Source organism: Gopherus evgoodei, chromosome 1 (assembly GCF_007399415.2).
Source record: "Gopherus evgoodei ecotype Sinaloan lineage chromosome 1, rGopEvg1_v1.p, whole genome shotgun sequence".
In the NCBI taxonomy this organism is placed as follows: domain Eukaryota; kingdom Metazoa; phylum Chordata; order Testudines; family Testudinidae; genus Gopherus; species Gopherus evgoodei.
The window spans coordinates 219,891,345-219,913,667 of record NC_044322.1 but is presented as its reverse complement, the minus strand read 5'-3'; the positions used below and the strand labels follow the sequence as shown (position 1 = coordinate 219,913,667).

Genomic DNA, 22,323 nt, shown 5'->3' with positions numbered 1-22,323 from the left:
GGAAGCCCAACACCCTCCTCATTCTGAGGAGCTGGATATGAAGGGAGGGGAATCTCCCCTAAACCTGACTAGTGGGTGCCCCCTTCATATCTCACAGCAGCCGCTGATTAGGCTCCAGCGCTATCAATCTGGTCAGTTTTCCTAGCCCCATGTAGGTGGGTTATTTTCTGTTCAAAAATTAGGGCATTTCCACCACCACTGAACCTCATGGGTCTGTTCCCAGAATCTAGGCCACTTATTAAACTACTCCCAGTAGGTTTGCCCCTCCTGCCAGGCTAAGCCCACAGAGATATTTTTAAACCTCCCTTCTCCCTCCCTCCATCCCATAACTAAGTCTCTGAACACCAGGCTAGAAAAGAGCAGAACCAAAGGAGTCACTTTCAACAATTCCCTCTGACATTGACCCCATGGCAGCCACACTCCAGCAGGAGGGATATGGAGTCAGGAACTGGGTCTTCCTCTGTCTGAGGTCTTGGCTACACTGGCGCTTTACAGCGCTGCAACTTTCTCATTCAGGGATGTGAAAAAACACACCCCTGAGTGAAGCAAGTTACAGCGCTGCAAAGCGCCAGTGTAAACAGTGACCCAGGGCTGGGAGCGCAGCTCCTAGTGCTGCAAGCTAATCCCCACGGGGAGGTGGAGTACCTGCAGCGCTGGGAGAGCTCTCTCCCAGCGCTGGCGCCGCGAACACACTCGCACTTCGAAGTGCTACTGCGGGAGCGCTCCCGCGGCAACGCTGTACAGCTGCAAGTATAGCCATACCCTCGCACTTCAAAGCATTGCCACGGGAGCACTCCTGTGGCAGCACTTTGGAGTTTCGAGTGTAGCCAAGCCCGAGCCTCATCTTGTCCACAGGAAAGTGACTCTACCCAGGGTGCAGGAATACATCTGTCTGGGCAAATTGGAGATCTGGAAATCTCTCTCAAAACTCTTCTCTCCCATTGCCCCTTTCAATCTCCTTTTCCCTGTCCCCTCTCCCTGCTCATCTGCTAGGAAAGTCACATTCCTGGATTGTTTGCTCCTCCATGGTTGGATTTGCTCCTGCAATTGCTAATGGGAGCAGAAATGACCGGGAGGCTATTTGTGTAGAGTCATTTTAATGCCAGACCCCAGCATTTTCCCTTGGTTTCTTCCAGTTACCCGGAGTCTCTGGCTCAGAATTTAGTACTAACAGGGCCCAGGGCTGCCCCAGGGGGCTAGTACCAGATGGAGAAAGTCATCAACTAACAAAATCATCCAAAGCCCAAGATTTGGTGGTGATGGGGGACTTCAGCTATCCAGATATATGTTGGGAAAATAACACCGCGGGGCACAGACTATCCAATAAGTTCCTGGACTGCATTGCAGACAACTTTTTATTTCAGAAGGTTGAGAAAGCTACTAGGGGGGAAGCTGTTCTAGAGTTGATTTTAACAAATAGGGAGGAACTCGTTGAGAATTTGAAAGTAGAAGGACGCTTGGGTGAAAGTGATCATGAAATCACAGAGTTTGCAATTCTAAGGAACGGTAGAAGGGAGTACAGCAAAATAGAGACAATGGATTTCAGGAATGCGGATTTTGGTAAGCTCAGAGAGCTGATAGGTAAGGTCCCATGGGAATCAAGACTGAGGGGAAAAACAACTGAGGAGAGTTGGCAGTTTTTCAAAAGGACACTATTAAGGGCCCAAAAGCAAGCTATTCCGATGGGTAGGAAAGATAGAAAATGTTGCAAAAGACCACCTTGGCTTAACCATGAGATCTTACATGACCTACAAAATAAAAAGGAGTCATAAAAAATGGAAACTAGGTCAGATTAGAAAGGATGAATATAGGCAAACAACACAGGAATGCAGGGGCAAGATTAGAAAGGCGAAGGCACAAAATGAGCTCAAGCTAGCTATGGGAATAAAGAGACACAAGAAGACTTTTTATCAATACATTAGAAGCAAGAGGAAGACCAAGGACAGGGTAGGCCCACTGCTCAGTGAGGAGGGAGAAACAGTAACAGGAAACTTGGAAATGGCAGAGATGCTTAATGACTTCTTCGTTTCGGTCTTCACTGAGAAGTCTGAAGGAATGTCTAACATAGTGAATGCTTATGGGAAGGGGGTAGGTTTAGAAGATAAAATAAAAAAAGAGCAAGTTAAAAATCACTTAGGAAAGTTAGATGCCTGCAAGTCACCAGGGCCTGATGAAATGCATCCTAGAATACTCAAGGAGTTAATAGAGGAGGTATCTGAGCCTCTAGCTATTATCTTTGGAAAGTCATGGGAGACAGGAGAGATTCCAGAAGACTGGAAAAGGGCAAATATAGTGCCCATCTATAAAAAGGGAAATAAAAACAACCCAGGAAACTACAGACCAGTTAGTTTAACTTCTGTGCCAGGGAAGATAATGGAGCAAGTAATTAAAGAAATCATCTGCAAACACTTGGAAGGTGGTAAGGTGACAAGGAATAGCCAGCATGGATTTGTAAAGAACAAATGGTGTCAAACCAATCTGATAACTTTCTTTGATAGGATAACGAGCCTTGTAGATAAGGGAGAAGCAGTGGATGTGGTATACCTAGACTTTAGTAAGGCATTTGATACGGTCTCGCATGATATCCTTATCGATAAACTAGGCAAATACAATTTAGATGGGGCTACTATAAGGTGGGTGCATAACTGGCTGGATAACCGTACACAGAAAGTAGTTATTAATGGCTCCCAATCCTGCTGGAAAGGTATAACAAGTGGGGTTCCACAGGGGTCTGTTTTGGGACCGGCTCTGTTCAATATCTTCATCAATGACTTAGATGTTGGCATAGAAAGTACGCTTATTAAGTTTGCGGATGATACCAAACTGGGAGGGATTGCAACTGCTTTGGAGGACAGGGTCAAAATTCAAAATGATCTGGACAAATTGGAGAAATGGTCTGAGGTAAACAGGATGAAGTTCAATAAAGACAAATGCAAAGTGCTCCACTTAGGAAGGAACAATCAGTTTCACACATACAGAATGGGAAGAGACTGTCTAGGAAGGAGTATGGCAGAAAGAGATCTAGGGGTCATAGTGGACCACAAGCTAAATATGAGTCAACAGTGTGATACTGTTGCAAAAAAAGCAAACGTGATTCTGGGATGTATTAACAGGTGTGTTGTAAACAAGACACGAGAAGTCATTCTTCCAATCTACTCTGCGCTGGTTAGGCCTCAACTGGAGTATTATGTCCAGTTCTGGGCACCGCATTGCAAGAAAGATGTGGAGAAATTGGAGAGGGTCCAGAGAAGAGCAACGAGAATGATTAAAGGTCTTGAGAACATGACCTATGAAGGAAGGCTGAAAGAATTGGGTTTGTTTAGTTTGGAAAAGAGAAGACTGAGAGGGGACATGATAGCAGTTTTCAGGTATCTAAAAGGGTGTCATCAGGAGGAGGGAGAAAACTTGTTCACCTTAGCCTCTAATGACAAAACAAGAGGCAATGGGCTTAAACTGCAGCAAGGGAGATTTAGGTTGGACATTAGGAAAAAGTTCCTATCTGTCAGGGTATTTAAACACTGGAATAAATTGCCTAGGGAGGTTGTGGAATCTCCATCTCTGGAGATATTTAAGAGTAGGTTAGATAAATGTCTATCAGGAATGGTCTAGACGGTATTTGGTCTTGCCATGAAGGGCAGGGGACTGGACTCGATGACCTCTCGAGGTCCCTTCCAGTCCTAGAGTCTATGAATCACCTGGGTCAGGCAGAGAAGAAGCTTTAGTTAAGGTCCCTTCCCAGCACAGAACCCCTGCTGGGGGAGCAGCAGCTGCTAAGCCTGGTCTCCCAGATCACAATGGAGGCTGCAGCATCTGACTCAGGAAGCTGAACCCCAATATCCTGGGCAGAGAGGGACAGAGTTTGAGCAGCTTCCCTCCTTTAGCTCATGGGGGAGAGCAGCTAATGAGAGCCCCTTCTCAAGGGAGGAACTCATTTGCCCCACTGTCCATGTGGAGTCACTCCTTGTCTTTCCATGCAGTGATTCTGGATTATCATGGTCTCAATGAAACCAGAAAGAATGAGTCCAGAATGCTGTGGAAGAGACCATTGTGTAGCAGTGCTTACCACCTCCCTCACACCCTAGATGTAGGACAAGGACGGTGGGGGCGGGGGGGGGGAGAGGAACTAATTTTCTCAAGGGAACTGGAAGTTCCTGCAGTTTTCAAGAGGAGAGAACAGCAAAATCTGTGATTTCACCTCACAGTGTTTGATAAGTGGATAGAACGTTATCACAGTGACTGGGCCTGGCTGGGGAATGCCAGGAAGTGCTTGGAGCCAGGATTCTGGCACAAACTGATCAGAGAGAAGGAGCGAGGTCAGGAGCAGTTCCCAGAGCCTACAGTCAGGGTCCCCAGACACCCTCCCAGTCAGAGGCCCACCAGATATTCCCTGGACACAGCCCCCAGAGTCCCTGACCAGGGGCCCCAGACACCCGTTAAAGCCCCACTGGCCAGGGAATCCCCACCAGACCATGACTGCCAGGTTGGGAATACCAGAGGGGTTTCCCCACCCCCCGCAAGAACCCCCAGGAGCCAGGGATACCTTCCCCTGCTCAAGAGGACACCCCACTGGAAACTCAGTCCCTCACTGCTCGCCTGGGATTCCCCCACTCCTGCTTGGACCCCCACCTGACCTCCAGTAGGATCTGCCATGCCATTTACCTGGAGCCGCCTCCTCCCCCCAGCAGGACCCCCTGATGCTTTACAGTGGGACCCCTCACTCTGCTTGCCTGGCATCCCCGGACCTAGTTCCGGGGATCCTAACAGAAGCCAGTGGGGGAAGCCCAGACAGAGCCTTTCGTACAGCACCAGGCTCCCTCTAGCCCCCTGCTCCGTCTCCCCAAGAGACACCCCCTCCTGCAGTTCTGCAGCCAACAGGCCCCAGCGATACCCACTTCCAGGACCCATAGCCTCAGGGCTGGGCACATCAGAACCACCACCCCAAAACCCCAAACCTCCAGAACCCACCAACCTGACTAGGGTACCCCCTGACATCCACCCACACTGTCCCTTCAGCTCCAATTTCCCCACACAGTGGATAGAAAGTTATCACTGCCCCCTGCTGGCCAATCACACGGGCAGAGGGAGCCCTGGGGGATGCTTCTTTAACAGGAAAATGAAAGGCATGGAGGGCCAAAATAGGTAAGAAATTTCCATGCCTCTCAGTAGCAAATAATAGCCATCATGGATCCACCCCAGAGGTGGCTACATCTTAGCACTGCAGGAGGCAACCCCTCACAGAGACCATTTGTCATGGGGTTTGGGATACTTCTCAACTCACACTGCACTCATCCAATGTCAGCTGGAGAAAAGAGAAGGGTCCAGCCAACTCTCCTGTTACCAGCTGGGAACCACTGATCCCCCAAACACGGGGAGGCCTCTCAATTTGATGGGTATTAAACACGTGTCTGCTCTCTTTCTTCGGCAAACATTTTAACAGAAAAAAAGGGAGGAAGAAACGATTCTCAAAGGAGAGGGGAAAGATAATCACTGGGCAATTTAGCCCCCTGCACCAATCAGGATGGAGAAGGACTCAGGGCAAAAGGTTCCCTCTAAGGAAGGAGAAGTTGCTGTATGGAGAGACATGGGGAACAGCCCCAAACCCAACAGGATTTTTAATTAACATTTGATGATGGCATAGAAAGAGGCAAAACTTGAGATTTGAGATCAATGTTTAGAAATAAAAGAGAAAGGGTGCAAATCTGAGGGATTTTGGATCCATTTTTCCAAATTAGTGAGAGGAAAGTGGAAAATCAGAGGGATTTTTACCTCATATCAACAACTAATATATATCTGTGTGTATTTCACATCAATATATGATAAATGAACACAGCAGAAATGGGCAACATTTGGAAACATTTTATATCCACATTCAAGAATCTGAGAAAAGGTAAATCTGAGGGTTTTTGGTTTTTTCAAGCATTTTATAGTTAGAGAGAGAAGGAAAAACGCAGGGCATATTCACTTAGCAATAGACAAGTAGAGAGAAAGGGGGACAAATCTTTAGGGTATTTCAAAAGAATCTTTGAGATTTGCAGAGAAGACATGTCACAAGCTAAGCAACTGATAACATGAGAGAAAAACACCAAGATCTGAGGGGATTTTATATTGCTATTAACAAACTAGAGGGAAAAGGGGACTGTTTGATTAGATTTTATATGACTGTCCAATACATAAACAGAAAGTAAGACTTCCCCCCACCCCCACCATTCACGTAGGCAGCAGGGAGCCCTTTGAGGAGCTGCTTTAAAAGGGCAAAGGGGGGGTTGGGGGAGCTGGAAGGTCCTTGGATGAGGGAAGGGGGCAGCAGTGGGGGATGGGGACAACTGTGTTGGTAGTTAGGGAGCAGTAACTGGGATTGGAAAACCAGGGTCCAGGCAGTCCCCATGGGGGACACGTGCCCCTCCCTTCCCCGCCCTGGCAGAGAACAGGCATCTCCTCCCATCTCCACGCCAGGGGCAGCCATGTTCTGGGGAATGACCCAGGGCAACAATTACCCACCTAAACAAGGGCAAAGCGCTGCAGATAAAATGGGTGGGGAAACCCCCCCACACACACACACATCGGGGAGACTTTAAATGGATATTTGAGAATCATGGAGAGACCAGGGGAAAAACAGGGGAATCGAGAAAGCGGATCATGGGGGGGGGGGGGGGGAAATCTGCCTGGATTTTATAGCCACGTGAGAGAGAGAGAAAAGGGGCAGAACTAGAGAGAATTTGTATCGGGGGCGAGAGGCACAAACTGGGACAGGATCCAATCAACTCCCCTTCCCCCACCCGCCACTTCCCCCCCGGGAATTTCCTGGCTGCCCAGAGACAGTTCAACCCCCCCGCATCTCCGGCTTCCCCCCCCCATCCCAGCGGGGCCGGGGCGGATCCTGTTGCAGCTCCCCTGGGGCCGAGGCGGCTCCGAGGCTTCTCCCAGGTCCCCGGGGCAGAGAGTCGCTTTCCCGCCCGGCCCCAGCGCCCCCCGGGGTCTCTCACTCACCGGGGGCTCCGGGCCGGGGCTGGGGCGGCAGAGCTCGGGGCTGCCCAGGGGGCGGGGCCCAGCTGGAGAAAGCCCCCCCGGCCGGGCACTGAGGGGTTAATGCCGGACCCCCCCCCCCCCCGCACAGACCCAGGAGCAACAGCTGCTCAGCCCGACCCGGTTCACACCGAGGCGACAGCAGCTTTGCTCTCCCGCCCCCAGCGGGGCTCGCATGGAGCATGCGCAGTTTCAGCTGCCGAACCCCTCCCTTACCTGGGCTGGAGAGAACGGACGCGCCCCGGGGCAGGCTGGGAGATGTAGTTCCGGACTCTCCGTGGAGCAGAAGCCTTGTGGTGGAGGCGCCTAAAAGCCCCCTCAGGCAAGGAGGTGGAGGTGAGCTGGGGGTGGGGGCGCGCGGGGAGGGCTGTCTGCAGTAACAGGGGGGAGGGGGCGCACCGGGGAACCGCTCCCCGGCCCAGCTCACCTCCGCTGAGCGCACAGCCCGGCTCCAAGTCTCCTCCAATCGGCGCTGCACGCCTGGGCGGGGAGAAGAATTAGAGCGGCGCAAGCGGGCTCAGTGGAGGGGGCGGTGACCCTGGTACCGGAGCGAGCCCGGGGGGCGGGGCCGGGCAGTAACTCGCCCCCGTGTGGGCTGCGGGGGACCCGCTGTGGCTGGGCGGGGGCTGCCCGAGCGCCGGGGGGAGACCCAGAAAAGGGGCGGATGGAAAATGTCTGTGCAGCCCGGACATGGCGGGGGGGAGAAGATCCGGTGACCCTCGAGGAGCAGGGAGAGAAGGGGGGGGGGCTGAGATCTCCTCGGATTTACTGCTGCCCCCTCCCGTGGGGACCCTCTGTCCCCTCCCGTCCTGCCCTCTTTCTGGAGAGCAACGAGCAACAGCCAGGGTGCCCACCCCTTCCCCCAAATCCCTAAGAAGTTCCATGTTCTTCCCCCTTGTGCCCCATTTTCTCTCCACTTCGCCAATGGCCAGTTCAAATCTCAGGTTTGGGGTGTTTCCTCCCATTTTTACCTCCAGTGATTTGTCCTTGGTTAGGTGGGAAATGGTTCCCCTGAGTGATTCCTGAACTGGGCAGAGGGTTAATAGGTAGAGGCTGGGGGAGCCCTGAGACAGGGACACCTCTGGGCTGGGGTGTGGGGCACTCTGCTGGTAACAGGGTGTGGGAAGGCCCAGGAAGGGGAGGGAGGAACAAGCGTTCCCCATGGAGACATCCCAGCCCCAGGTTTCTCAGTCCAGCTACTTCACCTCTGGCTGCCCAACCCAGCAGCCCTCCTGCCATCACCTGCTAGTCACATTCCCAGACCCCACTGCCAGCCCCTCCCCACAACCAGTGACCTTCTGGCTCCAGCCCCACTCCTTTCCCCTGTGAAAGCCACATCACCCAGGACAAGAAGAATCCATCCCATCTGTTGTTGATTGAATATCCCTGAATAATCCCTTCAAATTTCCCCTCTTTTCTCTTGAACTGTTGAATGGTGACATAAAATCTCCCCAGACATTGGTGCTTCTCTCTTATGTTGTCAAATATTTAGTTTGTGCCCCATTTTCTCCTCAGTTCTGAAATACTGATATCAAATTCTTGAAAATCTTCCCACTTTTCTCTTCAGGTGTCTGACTGCGATCAGGGCTCTTATCGTACTGAGTATGGCCCAGGCCTTGCCTGAGATCAGGTCCCCCAGTGTGCCGGGCACTGCACAAACCCTGACCGAGTTTGGGACACTGGTTGTGCCAGGAACTGAACAGACCCCTGCAGAGAGCCAGGGATCTTCTTGTGCCGGGTGCTACAGTGACCCTGACTGAGCTCCGGGCCCCTGTTGTGCCAGGCCCTGCATCAACACCAAGTGAAATCAGACTCCCATTGTGCCAGGTGCTGCAGGGCAGCAAACAGAATCAGGGACCTTGTTGTTCCTGGAGCTGCAGAGACCCCGAGTGAGAACTGGGCCCTGTTCTGCCAGGCGCTGTGGAGACCCCAACAGAGGTCAGACCCCACTGTTGTGACAGGTGCTGTGGAGACCCCAAGTGAGATCTGTGCCCCTGTTGTGCTGGGCACTGTAGAGACCCCACAGACATCAGGCCTCCCATTGTGGCAGGTAAAACTGAGACCTGGAGCGAGATCACGGCCTCCCTTGTGTCAGGCAGCACATTACTGTGGCACAGATTTCTGCCTTCATTGTACTGGGCACTTCAGAGACCTTGACTGAGATCTGTGTCCCTGTCGGGCCTGGCACTGCACTGACCCTGACCCGAATCACGCTCCACCACTGTACTGGGCACTGCACAAACCCTGACAGAGATCCTGCCCCACACTGGTTCTCTCACTGCTACTGGCAGAGAACTGCTAAGCCAGGGGTGTGTCAGGGCTCAACCCCCTGGCTGAGGCCTCGGGGCATTTTCTTCCTCTCTCGGGGCACCAGGTGAAACAGCAAAAGAGCCGACTGTCAGCAAACAAGGGTAAATAAAGGAATGAAAGAAAAGAAACGGGGGGGTGGTGGTGGGGAGGGGAACTGTGGACAGCTCCCATGAGGATATGGGCCTCTCCTACTTTTGGGGTCCCTGGGAGTCTCTTAGTCCCCTTCAGAGTTTACTGGGTCTCCACCTGCTCCTGCTTTGAGCTCTGGGGATCCTCACCCTCCCTCGGTGAAGGTCAGAGCCCCGAATGCTGCCAGCCCTCTCTTTGGGGCTGGAGACGCTCCACAGACTGGTCCCTTCCTAGGGTTGCTCCCCCCTGAGTAGAGCAGGTATCTCCTGTTAACTTCTGCTCCAGTCCTGGCATGGTTTGCAGGTGTGGAGGGGCTGGCCCTGTCCAGACTAAAGCAGCAGTTTAACCCCTTCTCATAGACTCATAGACTCTAGGACTGGAAGGGACCTCGAGAGGTCATCGAGTCCATTCCCCTGCCCTCATGGCAGGACCAAATACTGTCTAGACCATCCCTGATAGACATTTATCTAACCTACTCTTAAATATCTCCAGCGATGGAGATTCCACAACTTCCCTAGGCAATCTATTCCAGTGTTTAACTACCCTGACAGTTAGGAACTTTTTCCTAATGTCCAACCTAAATCTCCCTTGCTGCAGTTTAAGTCCATTGCTTCTTGTTCTACCATTGGAGGCCAAGGTGAACAAGTTTTCTCCCTCCTCCTGATGACACCCTTTTAGATACCTGAAAACTGCTATCAGGTCCCCTCTCAGTCTTCTCTTTTCCAAACTAAACAAACCCAATTCCTTCAGCCTTCCTTCATAGGTCATGTTCTCAAGACCTTTAATCATTCTTGTTGCTCTTCTCTGGACCCTCTCCAATTTCTCCACATCTTTCTTGAAATGCGGTGCCCAGAACTGGACACAATACTCCAGTTGAGGCCTAACCAGCGCAGAGTAAAGCGGAAGAATGACTTCTCGTGTCTTGTTTACAACACACCTGTTAATGCATCCCAGAATCATGTTTGCTTTTTTTGCAACAGTATCACACTGTTCACTCATATTAAGCTTGTGGTCCACTATGACCCCTAGATCTCTTTCTGCCATACTCCTTCCTAGACAGTCTCTTCCCATTCTGTATGTGTGAAACTGATTGTTCCTTCCTAAGTGGAGCACTTTGCATTTATCTTTATTGAACTTCATCCTGTTTACCTCAGACCATTTCTCCAATTTGTCCAGATCATTTTGAATTTTGACCCTGTCCTCCAGAGCAGTTGCAATCTCTCCCAGTTTGGTATCATCCGCAAACTTAATAAGCGTACTTTCTATGCCAACATCTAAATCGTTGATGAAGATATTGAACAGAACCGGTCCCAAAACAGACCCCTGCGGAACCCCACTTGTTATACCTTTCCAGCAGGATTGGGAGCCATTAACAACTACTCTCTGAGTACGGTTATCCAGCCAGTTATGCACCCACCTTATAGTAGCCCCATCTAAATTGTACTTTCCTAGCTTATCTATAAGAATATCATGTGAAACTGTATCAAATGCCTTACTAAAGTCTAGGTATATCACATCCACCGCTTCTCCCTTATCCACAAGGCTCGTTATCCTATCAAAGAACGCTATTATGACATGATTTGTTCTTTACAAATCTATGCTGGCTATTCCCTATCACCTTACCACCTTCCAAGTGTTTGCAGATGATTTCTTTGATTACCTGCTCCATTATCTTCCCTGGCACAGAAGTTAAACTAACTGGTCTGTAGTTTCCTGGGTTGTTTTTCTTTCCCTTTTTATAGATGGGCACTATATTTGCCCCCTTCCAGTCTTCTGGAATCTCCCCCGTCTCCCATGATTTCCCAAAGATAATAGCTAGAGGCTCAGATACCTCCTCTATTAACTCCTTGAGTATTCTAGGATGCATTTCATCAGGCCCTGGTGACTTGCAGGCATCTAACTTTTCTAAGTGATTTTTTACTTGCTCTTTCCTTATTTTCTCTTCTAAACCTACCCTCTTCCCGTAAGCATTCACTATACTAGACATTCCTTCAGACTTCTCAGTGAAGACCGAAACAAAGAAGTCATTAAGCATCTCTGCCATTTCCAAGTCTCCCGTTACTGTTACCCCCTCCTCATTGAGCAGTGGACCTACCCTGTCCTTAGTCTTCCTCTTGCTTCTAATGTATTGATAAAAAGTCTTCTTGTTTCCCTTTATTCCCATAGCTAGTTTGAGTTCATTTTGTGCCTTTGCTTTTCTAATCTTGCCTCTGCATTCCTGTGTTATTTGCCTATATTCATCCTTCGTGATCTGACCTAGTTTCCATTTTTTATATGACGCCTTTTTATTTTGTAGGTCACGCAAGATCTCAAGGGTAAGCCAAGGTGGTCTTTTGCCACATTTTCTATCTTTCTGTGCCAGCATGGGGTTTATTTAGCCCTTCACACGCACCCAGGCCCAGGGAATGGCCCCCTATCAGCCCCATGCCTGATGCGATGGGGCGACCCACTGGCAGCATTGCCCTTGAGGGTGCTGCTCCCACTCCTTCCCCTCCTCCTTTACTGCCACCACAATGCCTATCACCTTCACTTCCTGAGCGGTGACACCAGAAGGTGTGTTTTGTTATCCCTTTCGCTCCCCTGCCCCCCAGGAGCCGTTGTGCACCCTCCGTCACTCACCTCTGTCTCTGGAGACAAGGCGGTTCGTGGGGCGCAGGTGATGCTGTGCTGGGGATCCATTGTCACTGAAGGGGCGGCAGCCTTGACCCCCTAGAAGGTTGCCGGGATGCTGACATGCACTGGAGGAGAACTGGGGCTTGACTGAGTCCATGGACCATTTGGCCCACCCTGTGTCACTGTAAAGCCTGCTCTGCAGTGCTGCAAATTGCTGCTGATGGCGTTGCGCCTGTAAGTCTCTGTAACGCTGGCTCCAGTGACTCGAGAGCACGAGCACCAGCCTCAGGCAGACTGGTGAGAAGCAGGGCACAAACCCCAAACTGGTTCTGAGGTCTGTATGGAGATTTCACTAACCAAGTATCCAGTTTAAACACTTCAGGCACTGCAACAGCATTAACATGGGATCACAGACAGTCCCCTTGGGACATCCCGTGTATCCCACCACGCAGAGGAGCTCACCTGTGTGACAGATGGTCCCGTACACCAGATGTTCTCAACCTATTTCTTTTTGAGCCCCCGCCCCCCCCCCGAACATGCTATGAAAACTCCTTGGCTCACATGGGCCACAATAACTGGTTTTCTGCATATAAAAGCCAGGGCTGGTGTAAGGGGGCAGCAAGTAGGGCAGCTGCCTGGGGCTACATGCCACAGGGCCCCCCACAAAACTACATTCCTACCAGGGAGCCACCAGTGGGGTCCAGAGACAGCCCCATCTCTTATATCAAGCTCTAGCTAGTAGGTATGTGAAGACCCTGCCTCTGTCTGTCAGCTGGGAGACACAAAGCTTCTCTCTTTCTACCCTCTGATGCCTCCTGGCCTCTCTAAGCAAGGTGGGGGTGGGACTCTGTTAACATGTGCCTCCTGGAGCTTCCATTTACCTGGTGCTGCTGTTCTGTGAATAGTGGGGCAGCAGGTACTGAGTGTTGGACTCTTGATCTTTCAGGGACCGGTGACCTTCGAAGAGGTGTCTGTGTATTTCACCAGGGAAGAGGGGGCTCTGCTGGACCCCACTCAGAGAGCCCTCTACGGGGATGTCATGCAGGAGAACTATGAGACAGTGACCTTGCTGGGTAAGGAGTCCTGTCCCCTGGGTTATTAGAAGCTGTGGGGGCGCTAAAGAACCTGAGTAGTGATAACTTTATACCTTTATTCATCACACAAGTTTTGACAAGTTTCCTTGTCCCCCTTTTTTTGCCTTATCTCCCATCCACTAGTATAATTTTTGGACATGTGCCTTTTCAGTGCCATCAGTCATTTTAAAATTGCATTTAATGTATCCTTATTGGATACGTTAATAACTACAGTTTTCATGCCTTCCTCATTTTAAGAGGAAAATATGCCACCTGTAGAATTCTAAATTGAGTAAATAGGTATATGACTCATACATGGCTTGTGTGACAGTCAGATGAGCTCCTCTTTTGATACGAGAGTGTATAATGTTGCAATTCAGGACTCTACGGATAAAGGGAGAAGGGAGCCATGGGAGGGGAGGAGAAGGGGGGGAGTAGATAATTCTGGGGTGCCCAGCTATAGGGACGGTGTGTGCAGGATTAGAGCTAAGAAGCAGCAGGGAGGGATGAGGTAGTAAGAGATGAGGAGAGAACACAAGAAGCTCCCAAGGTGCCGGGAGGTGGTGCTGGCTGAGAGTAATGGGAAGAATTGGAGGAGAGTGTGGAGGAAGGGCACCCAGGAGGTGGGCTGGGTGCGTCAGTGGGAGGGAGGAGAGGTTTGGGGATCTGGGGCTGTCGGGGATCCCAGACCTTTAACCCCAAATCCCTATCCAAGCCTTGTTGCTTTAGAGCAGGGGTAGGCAACCTCTGGCACTCGTGCCGAAGGCGGCACGTGAGCATATTTTCAGTGGCACTCACACTGCCCAGGTCCTGGCTACTGGTCCGGGGCTGGCTCTGCATTTTAATTTAATTTTAAATGAAGCTTCTTAAACATTTTAAAAACCTTATTTACTTTATATACTGCAATTGGTTAATTATATATTATAGACTTCTAGAAAGAGGCCTTCTAAAAATGTTAAAATGTATGACTGGCATGCGAAACCTTAAATCAGAGTGAATGAATGAAGACTCGGCACACCGCTTCTGAAAGGTTGCCGACCCCTGCTTTAGAGCCTACACTCCAGTTTTATTTCTGTTCAGTTTCACTTCATTTTACGTTTTTTCCTCAACTGTTATTTTAACTCTTGACCTCTCTCTCCCACTTATTGCCCCCTCCCCATATAACCTCCCCATCTCTGTGCACAGCGACCCGGCCGCTGATCCTGAGTCCTTGCTGCATTCCTCCCTCCCATGGCAGGGCCCCTGCCCAGGCACAAATGGGCAGTTTGATGATAATGTCACAGAGTGGTGATGTAGCCTGTACAATTTTTACACCTATAAGATTACATATTGGGGTACAACTTGCCCTTCTACATGGCTACTCAAAGTGAATTGTGAAGATGAAATTTGGTGAAACACACAGAAATGTGATTTAATACAGACAATTATAATTGAAATCATAGGCAAGGATCAATACACATAACGATCAGTCTAAGATAAGTAGAGTAAAGAGGGTCTTGCACTGTGCATACTTACAAGTTATGGACACCATTGGAAACAGAGATTGAGGGGCAAGGGAGGCCATCGGAAGGGAGGCCCTGCTCCAGTTTACACTGTCTCAGGGACCTGACAAAATGAAAAAATAGTAACTAAGAGAGGTATTTTATCCACTTCTTTATGGTAATAGGATGGCTATATACTATATCTGCTCTTTTACTCTTACTACAATAATGTCAATAGCTGCCCCAACCCATATGTGGCCTTTGGAAAGTCCATAATTAATCACCAAACATTAATACTCATGATTTACATCACTTATTTATTAATAATTCCAATATATGAATGAGGCCCAACTGCTGAGATACTGAATAGCAACCTAACTGCTTAAGCCCACCCCAAACTTCCTTCTTTCAGAATTCTGTGGCGTGTTGCACCTGTTTGTGGTTCCTCGTTAGTCTCTCAAAATGAGGGTGCAGAATATCTGACCTAGGATTCGCTCCTTAGGCCTATTCTGGTAAATCCCAGACGTCAGCATAATTTATATTCCCACAGAACCTCCACCTAATATAAGGCCCTTAACTGTAGCAAACTTCATAACCCATTTATCTGTGTTCACCTCCTTGCCCCTCCATGCATGTTCCAAGCTAATAAGCAATTCTCTGATAATGATATTTTATCTCTAGCGAGTATAAAATTGCCCACAAGATGTGAGACTAGGTCCTAGATCATAAAATCAGGTTGAGGTCAACAGGAGTGAGAGTCTGTAGAGACTCTTGGCCCCCATTCCCCATCTGCAGCAGCCACAAGCTGTTTTCCCCCTGGGCTCCTTGGATCTTCGAGTCTGTCCCTCCTGAGGTTATGTGTCCCAGTTCTTGTTTCTTACATTCTCCTTTTCTGGAAGAATTAGAGGCTGTTGCTCCTGAATTTTAGTGTTTAATTCCCCAACCGTCTCCACACACTGGCGGAGTTTAATTCTCCCTCCCATTACACTTGAATCACTAGATTTCCAAATTCAACAACATGTGCTTTTGTGATGTCACAGTTCTGGGGTAGAGAAGCCTTTATCCTGCCTCTATGGTCTGCTCAAGGAATGGCCTCTCGGGTATCAGATCTCTATCCAGTCCCTCTCTGTGGGTAGGGACCCACATGCCTCTCTTTTTGACCAGGTTTGAGGATTGCAGCTTCTCCTACACTATGTTCACTTGACTAACCTCCAGTTCCTGTGCTTTGCTTTCTCACCAAGGGCTGTGAGCAGTGTGTGTGTGATAGAGGTGGGAATTTTGGTGATACTTGTATGATGCCAATACACACCTCAGTTTCCCACTCTGATTGGTATTGCTATGATTAGAAAGAGCAGGAGACATGAGTTGTTTCGTCATGTAGCTGTCATGGGGTGATATGAATGGGTCATTAAGGACTGGCTGGGACTAACCTACATCAATGGAATACCCGACAGAGACAAGGGAATAATTGTCACTTGTCCACGGGAGGATCTCCCCTTGCCTGAGTGAAGCATACATGGACTCGTTATGTTTTTGGGAGCAGGAAGAAATGGGCTCGCAGACACAGGGAGCTCTGCCGGAGCGAAGACAAATGGACAGGTACAGTGAAAGGAAACCAAACTGTTTTCTACAGCAGCGTGGCTCAAGGGCATTGGCCAGTATGGACTATATTGTCTTCTTTGCTTCTCTGTCCTAACCTAAAGACTTTCAATGCTGTGTTTCGGTTGACTAGTACACCCTGCTCTGTTTTAAAAGTCTGCCCAGTGTCACAGCAAAAACTTGCTGAGGTGCATCGAAGCATGAATGAGGAACAGTCTCTGAACAGGAGTGTCATTCAGCTGGACCTGCTGGCAGAGATCACAGGTGTTGTCAGATGCTACCTGTGTGGTGCTCTGCTCTGTTCAATGTTGATATCACTCGGCTGCTTGCGGGTGTTCCCTGTGTGCTGTCCCAGCTCTTCAAAGATAGCTGACACAGCAGACGCGAAGAGAACCCCCAGTGACCACAGAGTCTAGTAAGGTACGAAGGCACTTCGGCCAGGTTTATTATCAAACGAAGCACAATAATAATTCCCTCTAGATTTTTACTCTATAGGACATAGTACGAATATGTGCCCCCTGGCAATGGACTCAGCTCAGTCAGTGGCGGGACTTTCCACTGCCCCCTCGGCTGGACAAAGACACCGCCCCAGGGATGCATTCTTATACACAGGTACAAACAAGTTACACATCACTCCTGACGTATTGAGGTGCAACCCCTCTACGTAGCAAGGTGCAACCCTTCTACGCAGTAAGGTGACGCCTCTCACCTTGTACGTGTTGGTTGGAACAAAACAACTCTATCCATCATATTACCCTTTTGGCCCTGTCATTGGGGTGGCTCAGCCTGTTCCTTGTTATCTGTGTGGAGTGTACAACTATGCAAATGTTCTGATATCTGGTGTTCAGTACTTTTTAGGTATGTCTCTTTTTGCAGCTTCAGCCCTTTCCTTGCCAGCTTCTGTGAGCAGGGCCTGCCTTTAGCTCACAGCTTAACTTTGCTTTATGTTAGCAAAGTCTTGACCATTACTTTACCTCAGGCCTCAGGCCTCATACCGGGTCTTTGATACCGAGGTTTATATCTTAGGGCCTCCTCTTACTACAACAGATTGACATAGGAGTATTGAAACCAGAGGCTCAGTCTCAGGTGTTGAAGCTACATGGCTTATCCTTGTGGAAGACTGGGAGCCCTTGGGGGTGTAGTGCACTCAAGGGGCACCTCCCAAGGACTGTTTAAAAGCCAGGGCATTGCACAGATCCTTTGGATCCGTGCAAGTGTCATTGTGCCTTATGGGGAAAAGATATAAAGCAAGAAAAGCGTCAAAATGAATATTTACCATCAGTCCTCTTGGCAATCCCCGATCATTTCCAAAGTGTATTAAAAAACCTTCTTTAAAAGTGTACATCTGGGTTATCAGGTCATGGCAGTTTGTAGCCCCAAAAGACCCCCCTCGGTCAGCTCAAACTCAGCTGTTTCTCCCCAAAATGTCTGTCTGTCTTCTTCAGTCTCCTGAAAGAGGTAAAATCCATCACTGGCCCTTTCTTTGTGGGGCAAAGCTTCAGAAGATGGAGTTCTGTATAACCAGCCTTGAGATCCAGCCTTAGTGACACCAGATTGCACAGGAAAGCCATCCCTCAACCTCACCAGTATCATCTGGCCCATCTCAGCATCACACTCTGTGACGTATTCATGCTTTCAAGGGCTGGCTCAAAGATACAGATAACAGTCATAAGTAGGGCCAGTGTTTGCTGGCAACGAGAACAGAGTAATTGACAAGCATGAGCAATATATAATCCTTTACAGCCCAAAAGTGCATTGGAGGTGGGGACAGGAGCCAGCTGTGTGGGGAAGGTGGGGCTCAGACACTGTGCATTGAGAGCCTAGAGCCTGCTGTGTGCTGGGGAGATGGGATATGAACCAGCTGTGTGCAGGGGTGATGAGCAAGGGAGAAGTGCTGTTGACGCAGTCGAGAGCAGGTGTGAGCACTGTCTGCTCTACAGCATGATGAGGGTGCCCAGCGTCCCACTGCCCGGTGCCCCACCTCCCAAAGGGAAGCTCCAGAGTGTTTTTTCTGAACCCAGACTTGTTTGAGGAGGGAAGAAATTGGCAGCAAGTCTCAAAAGCAGCCAGTCCCCAGCCTCTGCCTTGTGCCCTGGGGAGGAGTCAGGTGTCTCCAGGCAGAAATCTGGTGTTTGTGACCCTGCATCCCCACCCACCCTCTGATCAACTATTCTGGATACGAAGGGTGATTCCAGAAATGAAGAGTAATTTCAGGGGGAAATGCAGTAATAGCGGCAATTTCCGGAAAACACTGACCTTAGTCATAACATTAAATACAATAGTCTAAGATGTATGCCTGTGTTCATCAGATCTGTCCCTCTGCCTTCACATAGTTCACTCTGCTGGTAGGTTCCACCTCTTCCCCCATCTGTATCTGTCTTGTCTATTTAGATTGTAAATTCTTCAGGGCATGGGTCATCTTCTATTCTGGGTTTGTGCTGTGCCTAGCACAACAGGGGCCCACGGTTAGTTGGCTCTTGGGCGCTAAGGTCATGAATATGATTTATAAGAATAATAACTGTCCCGCCACTTTGAGCCAAGGAAGCCGGCCTTAGGGTGTTATGTCTTAAAAATGAGCTGGGGTTAAAACCATGGAATATTCCTTGTGACAAGTATCCCACAAATTCCACGGACCTCCCTTGTTTTCTTCGTCTTCCCAGGGTTTCCATTTTCAAAACCTGATGTGATCTCGCAGCTGGATTGAGGGGAACAGCCATGGGTCTCAGACCTCTATGGCTCTGAAAAAAAGTGCTCCCAAGAGCTATGTGCACAGGTGAGGAATTGAGTGAACCATCTCAAAAACTGTCCATGAATAAAGGAAACCTTTGGGATGCCCCACGGCCGGTGCTACATTAAGGCAAACTAGGCAGTTGCCTGGAGTGCCAAAAAGCGGTGCCCCAATTTTTTTTACAGTGTTCCTGGGCTGGGCTGCCGGCGGCACGCTGACACATGCGGCTCAGACTCCATCTCCCAGTGCAGCAGCCACTCCATGCAATTATTGTCATTGCCAGTGGGGGTACTGGTGGCTGGGCAGAGATCCGCGGCTTAGCACTCACATGGCACAAGCCCGGCGACGGGCACAACAGCAGGGTTTCGGCCCAAACTCCACCAGAGGTGAAAGTAAGGCGGTCCGGTCCAGTACGGCGTACCAGCAAGAGCTAGTACGCCGTGCCAGACCGCACCAGCTTCTATGGTCGGGATTAAAAGGGCTCTGGGCTCCCCGTAACGGCGGGTACCTCCGATCCCTTTAAATGCTGCCCGCAGCTTCGGCGGCTGGGCTGGGGCTGGGATTTAAAGGGCTCAGAGATTCCCGCTGCTGAGAAAAATTGGCATGTTATGAGGTAGTGCCTGTGAGGGACAGGTGTCTGTTTATGTCATCCAGTCATCATGTCCTAGGTCTTCGGGGGGAGGGGGAGGGTTTCCATCCTGCTTTCATTGGATCAAAGTCAAAGATTATTCTCACAGGGAAGTTAGTAGGCATTTAGAGCAGATGAGCATACCAGCACAGAGAGCACTTGGCAACCATTTGAGAGTGTATGACCTATTTAGTTAGAATATGGAACTTTTCATTCAAATTGAGTTTGTACCATTTGATGTTTTTAATCATTTAGAGGTGCATGGCTGGTTGGACAGAATGGGTTTTGCAGCATTCCCAGTCAGATTTTGATATGGAAGAAGGAAGGAAGGAAGTATACGTGACTAAAAAGGATGTATTTCTGATTACAGTCAACATTGCTTAATTTTAAGGGAAAGTCATCTTGATCTCTTAATCAATATTTACGTCAAACAGTTGATGAAATTCAAATAGTGACTTATAGTAAGTGACATGTATTCTCTATCCTTTACTTTTAAAAGTGAACATGAAAAAGAATGGAAAGGAATAAAATTTCATTTTTTTTCCTTTTCCATTGATGCAGCCTCATGGCAGATAAAAAAAAATTGTCTGAGGCAAAATTTCATAAGCGTAAAGCTGATAAGCAAAATGAAGGAAAAAAGCAAGAAGGTTTGTTTCTGAAATATCTCCATCCACTGGCCAGAGATGAAGGTAGTTCAATGCCAAAGGATCAAGCAGAGATAGAGGTGGGGATGGGAGTTTCACAAGCTGAAGAAAAGTTTGAAGAACATACTCTGAATATTGAAGAGGAATCAAATGAACCATGCGAAGATTAAAACTTGGAAGACTGTGAAAGCAAAAATGTCACTCGTTTGAATTTGAGCTTTAGTGATCCTGCTACTTGGGCCAAATGTGATGATCAAGTCTGACAAATTCTGGTGGAACATGGGCCAGAACAAGTTCAGCAGTTCAATTTTCCCAAAGATAGTAAGCAAAGAAAATTCTTGACAATTCATTACAAACATAGTCTTGTCAATGGAGAAGAAATGCCCCATCAGTGGCTGCAGTATTCCACATCAAGTGATTCTGTCTTTTGTTTCTGCTGCAAGTTGTTTGGCAGTAGTACTATTGGCACATCAGCTCTTTCTGAAAAAGGCTCGAGAGACTGGAAGAACATGTCTGAAATTCTTTCACGACACGAGAAAAGCAGTGAACATTTGACGAATGTTCAAACATGGAAGGAACTTGAACTGCAATTGAAATACAAGAGAACAATTGATGAAGAACATTTGCGCTTGATTAAGCAAGAAGAGAAGTATTGGCAGCAAATACTAAAACGTCTGATTGCTTTGGTCAGAGTTCTTGGTATGCAAAACCTGACCTTTTGGGGCACACATGACAAACTGCACACTTCTGATAATGGGAACTTCCTCAAATTTGTCGAATAGCTGTCTTTGTTTGACCCGCTTATGGATGAGCATCTTCGCAGGATTAAGGACCAGGAGATGCATGTACATTACCTAGGGAAAGACATACAGAATGAGCTTATTCAGCTTCTCTCATGCCATCAAACAAAAAATCCTAGCATCTGCTCGTGCTGCAAAATACTTTTCGATCATTCTAGATTGTACACCAGATGCAGGCCATGTTGAACAAATGACCATGATCATTCGGTTTGTGGATAGGCCTACTTCAGAGACTGAGAATAAGACTGAATCAGTATGCATAAAGGAACACTTCTTGGGATTTGTGTCGCTTACGGAGACAACTGGAGCTGGTATGACAGAAACTATTCTTCACCAGTTAGAAGAGATGTCACTGCCTATAGAAAACTTGCGTGGTCAAGGCTACGACAATGGGAGCAATATGAAAGGGAAAGAAAATGGTGTCCAGCGAAGAATTTTGGATATTAATCCACGAGCCTTTATCGTTCCTTGCAGTGCACATTCATTGAATTTTATTGTTAATGATGTTGCAGAGTGTTGCTTGGAGGCAACCACCTTCTTTGATTTAGTTCATTGTGTGTATGTGTATGTCTCAGCTTCTGCACATCACTGGGAAGTTCTAACATGCCACGTATCTAATCTCACAGTTAAACCATTGAGTGAAACAAGATGGGAAAGTCGAATTGATGCCTTGAAACCTCTTCACTATCAGCTTGGTGACATCTATGATGCTCTGATAGACATCTATGAAGACACTACTCTGACAGGATCATCTGGCAATATGTCACGAGTTGATGCAAAGGCTCTTACAAAAGCCATTTCTAGTTTCAAGTTTCTTGTTTCTCTTGTTTTGTGGTATGACATATTGTTTGAGATCAACATGACTAGCAAACAACTTCAGGCAAAAGAATTCAACATATGTGATGCCATTAATCAACTTGGAGAAACCAAGAAGTTTCTTGTGGGCCGCAGAAGTGACACAGCCTTTGAGAAAACGTTGGCAGACACAGGTGAACTTGCGGAGGAGTTGGATGTACCGGCACTTTTTGAACCAGATCCAATCCGTATTAGAAAGAAGAGGAAGCAGTTCACATATGAAGCAGATGGCGAACTTATTTATAATCCGAAAGAAAAATTCAAAGTGAACTTTTACTTTGCAGTCATCGACGCAGCAATACATTCAATTGAAGAAAGATTCACATTGATGCAGCAAATTAGTTCAGTATTTGGCTTCATATATGATGTTTACAGTTTGCAAAATAAAACACCAAAGCAAATTATGGAACATTGCTTGAATCTGGAGCAAGCTTTGCAAC

At 48.4% G+C, this 22,323-nt stretch overlaps 2 protein-coding genes and 1 pseudogene across 8 annotated transcripts in view; 2 read left to right on the top strand and 1 right to left on the bottom strand.

The window, feature by feature from the left end:
• The window catches only part of LOC115636587 (zinc finger protein 154-like), a 658,270-nt gene that overhangs the window by 135,931 nt on the left and 500,016 nt on the right, over positions 1-22,323 (bottom strand). The window lies entirely within an intron of this gene.
• The window catches only part of LOC115636545, a 1,011,845-nt pseudogene that overhangs the window by 749,232 nt on the left and 240,290 nt on the right, over positions 1-22,323 (top strand).
• The window catches only part of LOC115636662 (zinc finger protein 3-like), a 438,128-nt gene that overhangs the window by 413,883 nt on the left and 1,922 nt on the right, over positions 1-22,323 (top strand). Inside the window, exons 1-2 of one of the 5 annotated variants that reach the window (XM_030537033.1) lie at positions 14,925-16,228; positions 18,889-19,001. The exons of 3 other annotated variants lie outside the window; for them this stretch is intronic. In XM_030537033.1, the coding sequence (XP_030392893.1) occupies positions 18,992-19,001 (10 nt within the window). In that variant the 5' untranslated portion in view covers positions 14,925-16,228; positions 18,889-18,991. Of the gene's footprint in view, positions 1-14,924; positions 16,229-18,888; positions 19,002-22,323 lie in introns of those variants that run through there. One more of the 5 variants, XM_030537068.1, reaches the window with a different exon arrangement.